Source organism: Protopterus annectens, chromosome 9.part0 (assembly GCF_019279795.1).
Source record: "Protopterus annectens isolate FY-2018-M chromosome 9.part0, PAN1.0, whole genome shotgun sequence".
NCBI classification, from domain to species: Eukaryota; Metazoa; Chordata; order Ceratodontiformes; family Protopteridae; genus Protopterus; species Protopterus annectens.
In genome coordinates, this window is record NC_056743.1 from 1838082604 (window position 1) to 1838098841 (window position 16238).

The window sequence follows — 16238 nt, forward strand, 5'->3', positions numbered from 1 at the left end:
AGTGCATCATAGCCACATTTTAAGTAATGGTTACTAACCTGTTGTATGTTATTTACCATTTCTAATACATATTTCTTATCAATAGATTCATCAGTGGTTAGTTTTTTAGTTAACTGATCAAGCATAAACTCTTGGTATTGTATCATGTGAAACTGACAATTTAAAGCTCTAGCTGAGAGAGTAGCTGAAGTGTAGACCTTTTGCCCCATCTGTCTAATGACCTTGCTTCCCTTTCTGAAGGAATAGGGTTTTGCTATGGTCGCTACTGCCTTGGGACCCTGGGATATAGTTTGGGGTCTGCAAGTGGGGCCTTGTAAAGGTGTAGGTGAGAGTCTGGCACCCTATAAAATCTGTCTGGTTTGGCAGGGACTGGAGGGAGAGAATCTGGTCTTGAGCAGACATCATTGAAAGCATCATCCACCACAGAGAACAGGAGGTATAGCTAAGGGCCTGTGCTGTGGAAGGTGCAGAAAGGTCCTAAGTCTTTTTCTGGAGTCTGAAAAATCCTGTTGCTGCCATTGGAACTGCTCTCGCATGGCATGTAAGGTTTCCCCAAAGGAGAATTCTTTTGGTGGGGAAGCAGCTGGAATGGATTCTTCAGCATCAGAGTCTTCAAAATTGGAGAAAGGAGCCTCTGGCTGATCAGTTATGTCTGATTCATCGGCAGACTCATCAGAGGACACTGGCTCAGGGGGCTCTGCCCTAGGTCTCTTCTCTGGGGGCTGAGAGGCCCTGTCTGGGTGAGATTAAGATCCTCTAATTAATGAAATTAAATCTTCTGCCAGAGTAAGCATTTGAGAACTAGAGGATGGCCTGGTTGTAGGGGGTTTAACAGGCACTGTTTTAGTAGTCTTTGCTGCTTTAGCCCTGGCGAAGGCCTTAATGGACATGGCTGCTGGAGGCCTAGCAGCACCACGTGCTGGGGTAGAGACATCCAAGGGAATGGTGTCTGATAAGTCAGTGGCAACCACCGTAGTGGATAAAATTTCTGAGGCCGTTTCAAGAGTGGTAGCAGGGGCCTCAGTTGTAGAGATAGATTCAGCTGTACTTTGATCAGTTTTCTCGGTTTCGCCGAAACCGAGACACTCGATTTGCTTAACCATGGTTTTGGCGAAACCGCGGACCGCGTGTCGGTCTTTATCTTTGCATTTTTGGCAGATTGGGTTGTCGGAGGATCCGGCGGCATAATGTATGCAAAATCAGAACCGAAAAACTGTTCAGCAAACTCCGACCGGCGCCTAAGCGTTCGTCGGTTGAGCAACACAGGCCGAACAGGCTGCTACGTCGTGGGCTGGGCCTAAACAAGGCAGACAATAAGAGTGGAAATCTTTATGAGGTATTTGTTTCCCACAGGTTAAACAATTATTAACTTTTTCTGACATCGGCTGAGGCAAGAAAGAGTCCCCAACGGGTACTTAGCTTTAGAAGTCTTCAAGTAGTATTCGGTAGAAGTAATCTCTGGATCCGACCGACCGGCACTTGCAAACAGCTTCTGCTTCGGGCGCCACGCGGCAAGAAAGACTGAGGAAAATGGCGTCGGCTGATGCCTTTATACCCGAAGACCAACAGAGATGACGTCGGGTGAAGTGCGACATCAGCCGAAGCCGGACCCGGACTTTGGAATCCGGCCGACTGAAGGGCTGCCTGACGACAGGACAACCCAGTTGTTATGACTGCAGATGCATCCATGAAGGACATCAAAAAGATGCAGAACAGAAATCTTTAAATGTTGTGTGAAAATAACCCACAATAAAAACTGAAAGCATTACAACAAAAACTCTTTAGTTTTGTTTACAAAAAAAACTTTAACAAACATGTTAACTGTTCATTAGCATACTTTACAGTTATATATTTATTTATCAAAATAAATCAGTAAAATGCAAAGAAAAAGTACAACAGGCATTCTCAGCGCTGTAAAGTAATTCATAATTGGTAATTATTAATAAACATGTCTTGATTCACGTGGGACAATGCTGCAATTGTCTTTTCTGCTAGCACATCCAACAATTTTGTAAGGATCTTTCCCTCCACAAACATTCTTTATCAACATCATGTTCTAGTCCATTAATACAGCCTGCATGTTTTCCAATATTGTTTTCATTAAGCAGTTAAAGAAAAAAAAATCAGCATACATTTACAAGACAAAGCACAAGTGTTTACAAAAAATCTACATGACAGAAGCGGCAGTCAGTATATACATTTATTTTAAAAATAGAGTGCTAAATTGCTAAGTGTAAAGCCCTGTACTTTAAGAACCCTGTTCACTTCCTTCATATACTGATACTATGCTCAAGGTATGTATTATCAAAGCACAATGTACACACAGTGCTTGAGCTGCATTTTTTTTTTTTTTTTTTTTATATATAGCCATGGAGGCACTGCAGTGATCTCAATGCTTACAGGAAACCATGTACTACCAAGTGCATTTCCATACTGATCAATGAAAGTGGCACATCCAGTGATCACGCTATACTTCTGAAAAAACACTCCCAAAACAATCACTTAATAGAAGGCAAACATAAAATTCTTGACTGAAAGCTACTGAAACCTATTCAAAGATGCATCTTGCTACAAACTGAAGAACCCAGTTAACATACATTCTATACACAATAATGAAGTTTAAAATGTGTTCTTTCCATGTGAAAAATCGGGGAGGGTATGTGAGGAAGATACAAGTCTAGGAGAATGCAGTACACCACTTCACTGATAATACAATTCTAAATTCATCCCATCGTGTATCTCATCTGTAAAAAAGAAAAAGTTAAGGAATCTTCCATTTCTACAAAAAAAAAAAATTTAAACCAACACAAGGACCGGACAGCATTCATACGCTGAGGGTCATCTCAGAAAATACACTACATAACTGAATAGATTCCATTTGTAATAACATACTGCACTTAATGGTACTAGATTATTCCTCCTGAGTACATATAAACTTTAATACAACTGCCTCAGGGATCTTCTGAGCAATGTTCCAAACTCGAGATCTTCAAAGCAGGAGCTTTATGCCTCCATTTATAGTCAGGCAAACAAAAAAATAAATAAATAAATAAAGAGTGAAACAATTCTATTTTCATCAGCTTTCGGACATGCCTGTTGATCTCTGTGAGGACTGGTAGAATACCTACCATGTATCTAACACCACACCGTCCATGATGTAACCTTCTGTCAGGCAGCTCAGTTTCAAACAAACACCCTGGAAAAGAAATTGCTTAGCTTTAAAAATAGAAGAGTTAAATCATGTCTGGAGGGATACAGGTCCCAGGAAATCATGGACAATCTGCAGAAGCTAAGATCTTGTTCCGTCCTTTTTATTACATACCATTTCACAGTGGTATTTTCAGTCGCCACTAGTGTCAAGTGGCAAGAGTGCCTGGAAATCGCAGATAAGTCTAAGCTTTAAAGGCATCAAACCTGAAAGGGATAACGGTTCTTGTTTGTATCTGTGTTGTAGCTTCCAAATTCCCTGTACTTTGACACCTTGGTAAGTATCTAGAAGACATCCCAGGAAAACCAGTCTGTCAGACGGGTGAAAAGATAACTTCAATGATAAACTTTTTTGGGTTCTGAATCCCAGGCAGTGGGAAAGATTCACTGTGAACCGTAAGGCTGTTAAGGCTTCTTGTCTAGTTGATGATGAAATCAGGCAATCATCCAGATAAGGAAAATGTGTATGCCTTGAATTCTGCAGTAAGCTATTACTGGAGCAAGGCATTTGCTAAAGACTCTTGGAACAGTAGATAATTCAGAAGGCAAAGTAGGTAATTGATAATGCAATCCCAAAACAAAAAACTGTCAGTGCAGGGAACTAAAGCCTTGACTTGTTAATGAGCTGCTACCCATGACCAAAATGCAGTTGAATTTTTTTCCTTCATCTGGCTACTGCATGACCTTGATTAAATCACTTAGTGAGTGCTTTGGTGGACTTGGGAATTTTTCATGCCTAGTTGATCTCTATGAACGTAAGAAGGATGCTTCTTAATCAATGAGAAAATAAAGATATACAACTAAGTTCTATAGTGAGCAGAAAGGCTTGGGGCGACAGAAGACGGACTAAAGTTTGAAGTGTTAACATTTTGAATTTTGGAATCTGTACAAAATGTTTAGTTTGGATAGATCTTGAATGAGCCTCAAAGTACACTTTCCTGGGAACTAAAAAAAGTCTTGAACAAAACCCTTTTACATATTTTTAAGTCTTTAAAACCCGTTGCCACATCATTTTACAAGACACTGGCTTTATGATCCTCTGAAGCAGTAGGTCTGAAATAACTGGAGAAATCAAGAGAAGCTGATCCTTTGGGAACTGAGGAATTTCTGAGGGAGTGGGGAAAAGATGCCTATTGGAATCTGTATCCATGTTCTATAAAGTACTCAAGAGTCTGTGGTTATAGTTTAAGAGAAAGGTTCCATGCAAGTTTTTGAGGAAAGTCATTGCAAGGAGATGGTGGTTGGGAAGGGATAACTTGCAGGGGTAGTCAGAATTTGAGTGTTCGGTCCTTGAGGTCTTCTTGCCATTTTATTTTAAACTGTTCATTTCCAGACATTGGGACTCACCTTCTCAAAGTTGCACAGGAGTGGGTGAGCATAACTGATTTGACATCTGTGTACTCAGCAGTGACAGGCTCATGTGGGTGGGCATAACAGATATCAAGCAAGGGGGCTGCTGCTCACCATAATGTTATTTGTGGCCCTACTAATGGGGAGTGTGCGGGAGGGTATGTTATGCTGTCTGCCTTTTTTAATCTCTCATCTCAAAGCACAGGGTCAATGTACAGCACATAACAGCATGGGCAGGAGACATTGCAAGAAACACCCATACATATGGGGAGTCCTAATGTAAAATATTGCCATTTCTGTTTACCCCATGTTTACAGAAAAAAGGCCCTACATGATTGGATATTTCCTTTGAAACTTAAGAACTGGAGGCAAATAACTCCTTGCAGGAGTTTCCCCTCTAACTTTCTGAAAACTGCAGCAAAAATATTTCCAAATAACTTTTAAATCCTCCTCTAGACAATGATTTCTTGAGCTTTGACATCCTTGAGAGAGGACTGCAATCTTAACTAAGTGTGCCTTCTCATAAAAGGTACCGGTAGCAGCTGCTCTAGAGGAAGAATCCACAGCATCATAGTCACATTTGATAGTATGACTAGCAATCTGAGAAGCAGGATTAAGCATGTCCATTAAATTAGCTTTCACATCAGAAACATGAAGACTTCTGACAATTGGTTCCACATTGCTCAGAACAGATCAAATGTGGGTTTGGCATTTAGCAACTGTAAAAGCCAAGGTGGAAGATGTATACACCTTTCTGCTGCACTGGTCAAGGGCCCCAACACCTTTTTTGTGAATGGAATTAGAGGTGATGAAGTTTGTCCAGATACAGAGAAATGACAGATCAGCAGAGGAATTTGGATACTCAAATATCTGGGCCTCTGGAGGAAAAAAAAAACTTAAGTTTCTAAGTTTGGGAATCTGGAGACAATGAAGCAGATGAAGTCTTCTTCACATGCCTGGAAAACTGAAGGAATAGCAACAAGCTCAGGGGTCTCCATATTCAAAAACTCAAAGTATATTTTTTCTTGGAGTCAGAAACTTATTTTGCCTCCCATTTAAATTCCTTTACTTTAGCAAAATGGTCCTCAAAATATGATTAAAAAAGATTTTAACCTGCCATTTAAAGTTGTCCTTTATTTTAGCAAGTGTCCTCAGAGGAAACTTCCATATTAGGGGAGTCAGAGATAGACATCTGTCGCGGATTCAAACCCCAAAGGGGGAAGTAATTTGAATTACATATGTATTTTCTTAGTCAGAATCAGACAATTCTTCTCCAAGGATGAAGAGGGAACCGTCTTTGTTTTCCTACCCCTTTAAAAAGGAAGAGGAAGAAATCTAGAAATACTGAAAGGACTGAACTGTTTTTAAGTGACCTTGAGCAAAACTGAACCAGCTATCTTTATTGGGATACAAGCAAGAGAAATGTGCTTAAGTTTTAGAGAATTTTCTAGGATCTAGACGTATGGGCTTCAGAGTAGAAACCACACACCTAACCTCCATAAGCAGGCCATAGACATCCTCACAAACTAAAAGTTCATGGATACTTTTCTCACCCTCAAGTAAGATCAATTTAGGGTCTCCCTTCCCAGCTGTCTTGGTTGAACGTTTGGTCTCGTCACACATGCAAGAATCCTTGGCTTTAATTGCCTCCAAATGGGATTTGTTACAGGCCCAGGAGAAGATGAGGGAAGTTCTGAGGTTCATGAAGGCACCTCGGCAGCCTAGTCACTTTCAGACTACTTGCTTGGTTATCATTTAGCACCTGTCTCAAAGATTTTATTTCAACTGAGGCAGATGCAGACAAGGAAGTTGATGCCATAGCTTTGTGAGCAAAGTTCTGAAGACATTTACTTCATAGTCAAATCCTGAGAGAAAGTTAAGCTTACTTCTGATTGTCAAATGTTTGCCCCCCCAAGACTAACAATTTAGGTTTCTATGCAGTAACTGGTCCTCAAGTAAAACAAACTCAAGTGGGAGTCCTTGCATCTGGTGCCCACAGTCGCACTTTCTCTTGACAGACATCAGAAAGCTTCACAAAAAGTTATGCAAGAGGAAGTATCCCCAATGGGGCACTTATCTGCCTGAGATCTTTGTACCAAAGTTGACAAACATGGATAACTAGATGCACCAAAAATGATGGTCTGCATATGCAGACTATCAGAAAAGTTCAGAGTTCCGGTGAATCTGTACGTGTCTTATATCAACATATCCACTCGTACCAAAAATAGATATATAATGTGTGAGGAAGGAGCCTTAACTTTGTAGACTGGCTGGCTCTCTCATCTGTAATAAATACTGCAACAGAGATCTTTTGAAATATAAGGCACAAACCTGAAGAGCAGTATCATAAGCCTGTTGCTAAAAACAGTAAAAACATCAAAACCTGTAGGACTGGAATTAAGGCATGAAATAAACAACCAGACTGATAAAACAAAGAATAAATAAATGGGGAGGGCAAACAAACGGAAATGTAAGAGTAGTATTCCCACTGCAAGAATGGCCTCTATCATCTGCCAATTTTTAGCACCATTAATTACAAACAGCAAAAAGTCTAGAATGGAGTTGCTAGCTACGCCTCCTGAGTGGCTACTCCCACAGAGGAAAACGACCCTGTCAACAGAAACCCCAAAACAAGCCCTGGACCTGGAGTGGCTGTGGATGTCCTGTTTACAGGGCCTCACAAATGTTTTCAGGTAAGACTGCTGAACAATCATCATATGAAGTGGCATTACAGAAAGAGCTTGAAGTCTGCCACTGCTCAAGCAGAATGCAGTCCTGAAGCTGCAGGTACAGTCCTACTATGCCTCTCACAAAAAGCGATCCAACTGCCTAACCAACTGGAGACTCTGTACTTGGCAACTCTTTTCACAACCAGAATTTGAGAAAGGACATACAGCTCATAGCCTTTCCTTGTCCTACTACACAGACTCTAAAGTGGTCAGTGAAAATCCATGCAACAAAGGCATGCACACTGTTAGAATACTCTACAAGCAACACAGAAGACTGGCAGAAGGTGGAGGAAATGACCATCATAAAGATGGTCTTCCAAGACAACTTCAATCTGGATGAAGCTGCAAGCTCAGAAAGTGGAGGAGTCAGATTCAGAGTATGTGCATATCTCTAAAGTGGAAAGGGGTCCCCTAATTGAGAAAGATGCCATGCAAAAGAAGTCTTGCAAACCTTCAAAAATAAGCTTCGGTTCCACCAATAAGCGCTTGTTCGACCCAATAATCCACGAAAAGATGTGTTGTTCTCACAGTTTAATAATCCACACAACGCCACTAAAACATGAAAATACACGGACGAGACTGCACAGGTAGTAACATGATATATAAAAAAACGCACAACAGCCTACTGACAACATATGTTAAACGTACACATAAAGATAAACGCCAAATGTATCACGGAGTTTAGCGCTTTCAACCAGGTATCTGGTCTTCCTCAGAAAGTACAGTTTTGTACCTACCATAAATGTAGATGTTCGAAGATCCACATTGCTGCAGTCCTTACATTGGGTAGTCCGCTGTCCTCGGTCGGCCCGAATATCAAAGTATAAGGCTGACGTCGGTCAAGGCGCATTTGACTGACATCAGGACGCCAGGGTACAAATGCGCATGACCGACGTCATATCCTCAGTCTTTTCTTGCCCCAGATGTCAGAAGACCCTAAAAATAAAGGTCAAAACCAAAAGACAGCAAACAACCAACCAACCACCCTTGCACTAACTATATGTACAATATATACAATATACACAATATGTACAACCCAACCCACACAACCACCTCTAACTACAGAGGGAAGGAGGGAGGAGTAAATTGGACTGCAGCAATGTGGATCTTCGAACATCTACATTTATGGTAGGTACAAAACTGTACTATGTTCTTCATCTCACATTGCTGCAGTCCTTACACTTGGGTAGAATCCCAAAGCAGAGGTAAGGGAGGATGGCTAACTACAAGGAAGCAGGAGCTGCCAAGATGCCCTGCAAAACAGCAGTGGCAAAACCAGCCCTGGATTTAGAGTAAAGTGGCAGGTGATAATGCCTAGAGAAAGTATGCACTGAACTCCAAGTAGCTGCCTCCAAAATATCCTTGGTTGCCACTCCCCTCAAAAAAGCTGTAAACTGAGAGCAGTCTCCCACAAAATCATTGCTTGCCTGCATAGAGGATAAGAATGCGTTCCCCCTTGCTTGTTGATGTACCACATGACAGTTGTGTTGTCTGTTAGAATCAACACCTGCCCTGGAAGAAGAAATTCCTTGAAAGCTATTAATGCAAACTGGACTGCTAACATCTCCTTCATGTTGATATGTAGATGTTGTAGTCTGACAGGCCACTTGTTTTGTATCCACTTTCCATTTAGATGAGCTCCCCAAGCTTTGTCTGAGGCATCTGTCGTTAAAATCTGACTCGCCTCTGGTCGGGTCACAGAGAGTCCCTTGTTTAGGTGACATTCCTGAGCCCACCACAAAAATTCCTTTTGAATGCAAGGTATTATTTGAATGACAGTGTCCAGATCCTGGCAGTGCTGTGTCCAAACATTTTTGAGATACCATTGTAGCTTCCTCATATGCAGTTTGGCATTGGGAAGCACCAGAATACAAGATGCCATGAACCCTAAGGCTTGAAGGACTGTCCTTGCAGTCAGCCGGACTGATGAGATAGTTGATGGAAGTAAAGGGATAGACTCTTTTGTTTGTCCGGGGTTAAAAGGCCATCTGGGATGCTGTATTCAGTCTCACACCCAGAAAGCACATGTCCTGAGAGGGTACTAGACTGGACTTTATTTCGTTCACAGAATACCCCAGGCATCTTAGCACTGCTATCACATATTCCAAATGATGAAGAAGCTCTTCCCTTCCTTGAGCCAGAATCAGGCAGTCGTCCAAATAAGGATAGATCTGTATTCCTTTTAGCCTGAAGAAAGCTATCACTGGAGCCAGAACTTTCGTGAACACTCTGGGCACAGTAGATAAGCCAAAGGGCAATGCAGAGAACTGATAGTGAGAAGTCCCAGCTCGAGAATGCAGATACTTCCTGCAACTTAGTCCGATAGGAACATGAAGGTAAGCCTCCTTGAGATCCAAAGTTACCATCCAATGATCTTTGCCCAGCAGAGGTAAAAGCTACTGCAACGTCAACATTTTGAACTTGGGAATGTCCAGATAAGTGTTGAGGATAGATAAATCCAAAATTGGTCTCCACGTGTTCCCCTTCTTTGGTACTAGGAACAGGCGAGAATAAAATCCTAGGCCCACTTCTGGCATAGGGACCGGCTGTATGGCCCCTATTTGGAGCAACAGAGAAACCTGCTTGTGAGCCTCTATTCTTTGTTGAGGAGGAACGTCTGGCATGCCTTTGAAAGGGGGCAAGGTATGGAAATAAAACCTGTAGCCGTGGTGTATGATATCCAATACCCATCTGTCTTGGGTAATTAAACTCCAATTTTCTTTGAAAAGTGTCAACCTTCCTCCCAAAGGTGCTGCCAGACAAGAAGGCTCTGGCAGCTGAAAAGGTAGGTCATTGGGTCTGTTTACGAAAGGACTGACCCCTGCCCTCACCCGAAGACTGTGCAGGAGAACTCCCTGTTCTAGGCCTGAAAGAGCCCTGAGCTCTGCCCCTACCACGTCTAGATCTACCCCTAGACTGGGAATCATAAGAAGGATCGCCCACCCCTTAGTAGGCCAATTTCTACTAAACTTTGGAGGCTGGACCTGCAAAAAATCTTTAACAGTCTGCATAGACTTAGCTTTGTCTATTCCATTTTCTTTAAAACTGCCTCAACAGGAGGACCAAACAACACGTCAGATTGTAAAGGAGCATCTAAAATCCTTGTTTTAACATGTTCAGACAAATTTTGATCCCTTAGCCAGGCGTGCCTGCGAAGAACTGACCCAGTGGCAGCCACCCTAGACGAGGCCTGTACAGCATCAAAACCACATTGCAAAGAATGCTTACCCACCTGTTCAGAAACATGTACTAAATCTTGCAACTCTTTACAATCAATACCTACTGCCAGAGCATCAACCTTAGACTTCAATTGTGAAAGGAGATAGTTTTGGTATTTCAACATGTGAAACTGGCAATTCAAAGCCCTCATAGCAAGAGTGGAAGAAGTATAAACTTTCTTTCCCCATCTATCCAAGGCCCTAGCCTCTTTGTCTGCAGGAACCGGATTCTTAACAACAGAAGCCTTAACACCTTTAGGCCCCTGGCTAACAGTTTCTGGGTCTGCCCTAGGACTCTTAAAAGATACTTATGAGCTTCAGGCACCCTGTAATACCTATCCGGCTTAACAGGAGCAGGAGGCAAGAATCAGGATTAAGAGAAGCCTCTGTAAAACATCTTCCACTACATCCAAAACAGGAGGTATAGCCAAAGGCCTATGCTGGGGTAAAACAAAATTCCCTAAGCCTTTTCCTGGAATCAGAGAAGTCCTGACCTTCCCACTTAAAATGCTCCCTCATGGAATGAAGAGTGTCTGAAAAGAAAAATCCTCAGGAGGAGAAGCAGAAGGAGTAGAATCATCCACATCAGAATCAGAATAAGGAGAGTACTCCTGCAAGTCTTCAGCCGAAGACTCTGAAACATCTGAAGCCTGCTCAAAACCCCCCAGCTCAGGCTCCATCCTAGGTCTCTTATCAGGAGGGGGCATAGAACCCCTAATCAAAGTAATCAAATCTTCTGCCATTTTAAGCATATGCTTCTTGGGCACAGTTCCTGAAGAGCTAGGGGTAACACCAACTGAAGCTAAACCTGGCCTGCCCCTGGGAGAAGCCTTTTGAAACAGAAGGAGAGGGCCTAGCCACCCTAGGAAGGGAGGGGAGTATAGTAACCTGAGAAGCCCCTCAGCCTGACTTGCCTCCTGAGAGGCCACATCTTGCAATAATAAAGTCTCACCCTGGGACACAAAGAAACCTCCGGTGGAGCCACCGGCTCCACCGACACCTCTAAAGAACCGGCGTCCGGTACAGACGGTTCTTCTAGCCTAGGCTTAACTGCTTTGTCCTTGCGCTTCTTCGAAGAAGCAGGCGTCGGAACATCCGACGGCATTTTATAATTGCACCGCTTCCCAAAGACTAACCTTGCACAATCCAACCTTCTCTTTATAGTGCGTTTATTAAATCTAGCACAAGAGCGACAGCCAACAACGTCGTGCTCAGGCCCTAAGCAAGGAATACACAAAGTATGATAATCTCTATGCGGTATCTGTTTCCCACAAGAAATGCAATTATTGACTTTTTCTGACATCCGGTAAATCACTGAGGCAAGAAAAAACTAAAATATTCCCCAACGGGGTACTTAGCCAACTTTGAACTCGGTCTGAAACTTCGAAATCGAAAAATCTCAGAACGCCAACCGGCACTTGCAATGCTGCTTCTGCATCGGACCATGCGGCAAAAAAGACTGAGGATATGACGTCGGTCATGCGCATTTGTACCCTGACGTCCTGATGTCAGTCAAATGCGCCTTGACCGACGTCAGCCTTATACTTTGATATTCGGGCTGACCGAGGACAGCGGACTACCCAAGTGTAAGGACTGCAGCAATGTGAGATGAAGAACATCTGTTCTGAGTGTTCACAATTATGCCCAAGGACTTGAACAAAGAGGAGAGTCCATGCAGAAAACACTGTTCAGCATTGGAGAGGCTAGAAATCAATAATGGAAATACTTGGACACCTTGCAGCCTCTGGTTTACTGTTGTCACTGACATTCATGACAACACCTTGTGACCTGAGGTGAAACCAAGCAGAACACTCCAAACCTGGTACCGACAGTCTCTCATTAACTCCTTTGCAACCCAAGTGATCTGGGGATCCTAACAGTACATCCAATCTCCCCTCCACAGAAATAGTAAGGGGGAATTTTTTGAAGGGAGACCATTCAGAATTTCTCTATTGGTACAAATTTAAGACCGTGAAATCCAAGATGGTACAGGGTATTGAACAACTGAACCCACCTGGGTTTGGTGGGACCTGTTAGAGGTTTTTTTTTTTTCCTGGAAGGAAACGGAGGATCTCATTTCTTGCTGCATGGTTTTGGTAGGGCGAGATATTAAGTGCGATACGGTGCAGTTATGGAGGAATGTGGAAGGGGATTTTTACAGCCTCTGGAAATTATACTCCAAGTCAATATGCCTTATGTGACAGCCATCTATGCTAACAGATGGAAAGTCAAACACCCCCCCACCCAAATAAATAAATAAATACAGAGACAGGAAGAGCCACAATGTCCTTTTTTTGCTGAGAATTTCAACCTTTAAGTGATACCTGCACCAGCTAGCTCCACGGCTACACTGATTCACCCCAAACTAATTTCTTTGAGGTCTGTTTCACTTGAACCACGGTAGCCATGAGCTCTTCAGAGTGCTGATGAAAGGTGCATCAACACTGAGAGGTTTGCCACCTTTCTCATTATCCTGCTGTACCATCTGTGGTACTATGAGCCAGGTGAATGGAAATTAAAGAAATCATACCTACCTCATAAAAATTAGACTTGGGCTGATTATACTCTAGCAATTTTTTTAGTATCTGCCTTTCTCATCTGCGAGCCCACAGTGGAAGCACAGTATATTTATAAGGATATTCGCCTCAATGGAAAAAGGCTAAAGACAGACGCGTCCTAAAGATCATCATGGAATAAGCCCTAGTAGGGGGATGAACCTCTGGATTCTGGACTGTAGACTTCCTCTTGAAGGTTGTTTTAGTTGCAATGGAGTCATCAATAAAAGTCTACACTATTATCCCAATACTTAAGTGGCCAGAAAACACTGTCTGGGTGCCTAGAGGAAGGTTCATGAAGAGAGTCCAACTGAAGGATCCCTTTCTAGAGTCAGGGGAGCGGTATTAGACAGTCCCCCCCACCACCACCACCTCCTACATCAACTCCACGATCTCCTCAAACTTGAGAGTCTGGAAGTGGAGTGCCATCAGCAGCACACCCATTGTCTTGGTGGGGCACTGATGATTCAAGGGGAGAAAGTGAACATTTCTTTCTGCATGCTGTTTTAGTAGTTTCCTTGGGGTAATTTTTCCAGAATAGACAAAAGTGGAAGACCTTCCGTCTCAGAGATGATGAGATGGAAGAACAACAGCAGAGGGTCTTGGGTCAAAAACCTGGGAAGGCTCACACATGGAAAGATAGTATCAAAGTGATTGGCCATTACAACAGAACTCCTCAGTTCTACAGGAACGGATGTCAATGAAACAGCATTAATTATGATCAGCTTTGACACAAACAGGCAATCAGAACAAGGTGCTCTATCTCCAATAACAGTGAGGTGTCTGAGAGCCAAAGTTCAGACATACTCCCTTGATACAGGAGACTCAAAATGCAGAGGGATCAAATGTCAAAGAAAAAAAAAAAGAAAAAGAAAAATGTCAAAACGGGTATATACACCAACACAGCCTGCCCCCTTGACTTAAGGGCTGAAAGGAAGCAGGTGTGGACTGCAACAGTGGTGACAGATGAAACTGAAGTCCCTCTAAGTCAACTCTATTACCTTCAAGATATTTCCCATCTCATTAGGATCAACACTGAAATAGAAGCCAATTAGCAGGTCACAGAAAAGGAATGGAAGGAAATTGGTCCCTATCCACTCTGGAAACAGGGGTGGGGATTGGGACAACACCAGCCATAACCTGAGCCTGCTGTAAAGCCTTCATCATAAACAAAACTAATCTGACAAAATGAAAGAACCTAGTGAGGGCAGGATCCATAGGAGACTCGCCTACCCAACAAAGTTTTAGAAGAGAAGACAATGTCAGGTCAACTAAACCCAGAACTGTCCTTCAAACATTTACTATAAAATGAGAAAGACTGGCTGTACTGTCTTTATTTCCTCACAGGCCTTGAGGGAAATTCATTGAAAGACCAAGATCTGTCAGGATCCTTGTCTCTCTCGCTCTCGTCTTTTTGTCCTACTTTCAGGCTATAGAGACTCCTGCTCATGTTATTCAGAATCAGCCCCCCCCCCCCCCAAGGAACTGTTATCACCATGCAGAACACACTTTAGGACTAGCTTGTTTCACTTTATCTCAAGGCAAGCTTGTCAAAACCTTTACAAATTTCAATCCACTTGCAAATGTTCAACTTGCAAACAAGCAGCATGGGTCTGCACTGTCAAGACAGAAACTTTTGACCACAGAAATCAACATTTCTTAAATTAAAAGAAATGTTCCACAGCAACTACAACCATCAAGTTCAGTAAAGAAGATGGCAAAGAAACACTAATAGCTGACATGGAATAGCACAGTTCTCTACAAAGTCAACAGTAAACAAGAGAAACCACAGAAAAAAATAATGAAATGAAAGTGAAATGATTAAGAGCAGGAATACAAAATGCAAGCTTTTTTAACTGAAAACAAAGTTTTAATAAAAAGTCTCTAGCTGTTTGCGTGTGATCCTGATGAGTCAGAGATCTGAAGAGTATTCTGAGTAAAGAGCACTTACGCCTGCAGGCACAGTCCAAAAGGTTTGAAGTTGGATTAGATTATCCTACATCCTATGTTAGCAGTCTTACTTATTCTGAAGGTCAGACCTCCATTAAACACAAAAGCCCTGGCTCATCACTGTAAGTGTATATGTAGTCTCTTACCTTTACACACTATTCCAGTAAGAGCTGGGGGGAAAAAAAGTAATGTACTTGCCATAATGTTCCATCTGTATTGTCCATTTCATTCTTCCTCAACCAATAGGTTCAGATCGGATTCTCGGATATGATTCAGCCACTTCTTCCAGCTTGTGGAACACAAACTCTTAAGCTCTTCCCTTTACCCACAATGCCCTCGTCACCTTACATACCTCAGATCTTGTTTGCTGCCCACAGACCTACAGAGAAAGGATCACAAAATATAACAATCTGGGACTCAAAGGAAGAGAGGTTCCTGCAGTATCCTTTGATCTTTCCAAGAATAAAGCAAGGATGGGGGTTGGTGAGAGGGAAATTAAGGAAGAATGAAATGGACAACACATATGGAACATTATGGGGAGTACATAACTATATCTGATATTGTCATTTTCATTCATTTCTCAACTGACAGGACAGAGCCCCCCCCCAGTACCTAAATCCCGGGATTGCTATATTCCTGAACTCAGTTGAGCCACAAGCTGCTCTTTCCATAGAGACCATATCAAATTTGTAATGAGCAATAAAGGTATGAGGATTAGCCCAAGCTGCAGCTGCACAGACATCATCCAAGGAACTTCTACACAAAAAGGCTGAAGAAGTTGCACAGACCTGGTGGAATGGGCTTTTGGTGGTTTTGGTAAAGGCAAAGAGCACACCCACTTTTTCAAAAACAAAGGTAATACAATCAGTCAACCACTGGGTCACTTTAGAAACTTCTTGTCTAACTGATCCAGAAAATGAAACAAATAACTGTTCGGACTTCCTCAATTCTTTGGTCCTGTTAAGATAAAACAGTAAGTCTATGAACACCCAACAAATGTAACATATATCCTCCTTTGTTTGAGAAATTTGAAAGAAGACTGAAAGGTTGACAACCCATTTAATATTGGACTCTTGACACCACCTTAGGTAGAAAGCAAGGAGTGGTCCGTAAAGATACTCTGTCCTAGTGAAAAATCAAAGGAGGAGGAGGTTTACAGGACAGAGTCTGGAGTTCCACTACTCTGCTGGAAGAAGTAATAGCAACTAAGAAGATAGTTTGCCAGGTCA

General features: G+C 42.4%; 1 protein-coding gene across 2 annotated transcripts in view; it reads right to left on the minus strand.

Moving 5' to 3' along the window:
- Positions 1-1817: 1817 nt before the first annotated feature.
- UBL5 (ubiquitin like 5) overlaps positions 1818-16238 on the minus strand; it is a 353814-nt gene continuing 339393 nt past the window's right edge. For both annotated transcript variants that reach the window (XM_044084696.1, XM_044084695.1), the window contains one exon: positions 1818-2744. In XM_044084696.1, coding sequence (XP_043940631.1) covers positions 2701-2744 — 44 coding nt within the window. In that variant the 3' untranslated portion in view covers positions 1818-2700. The remainder of the gene's footprint in view (positions 2745-16238) is intronic.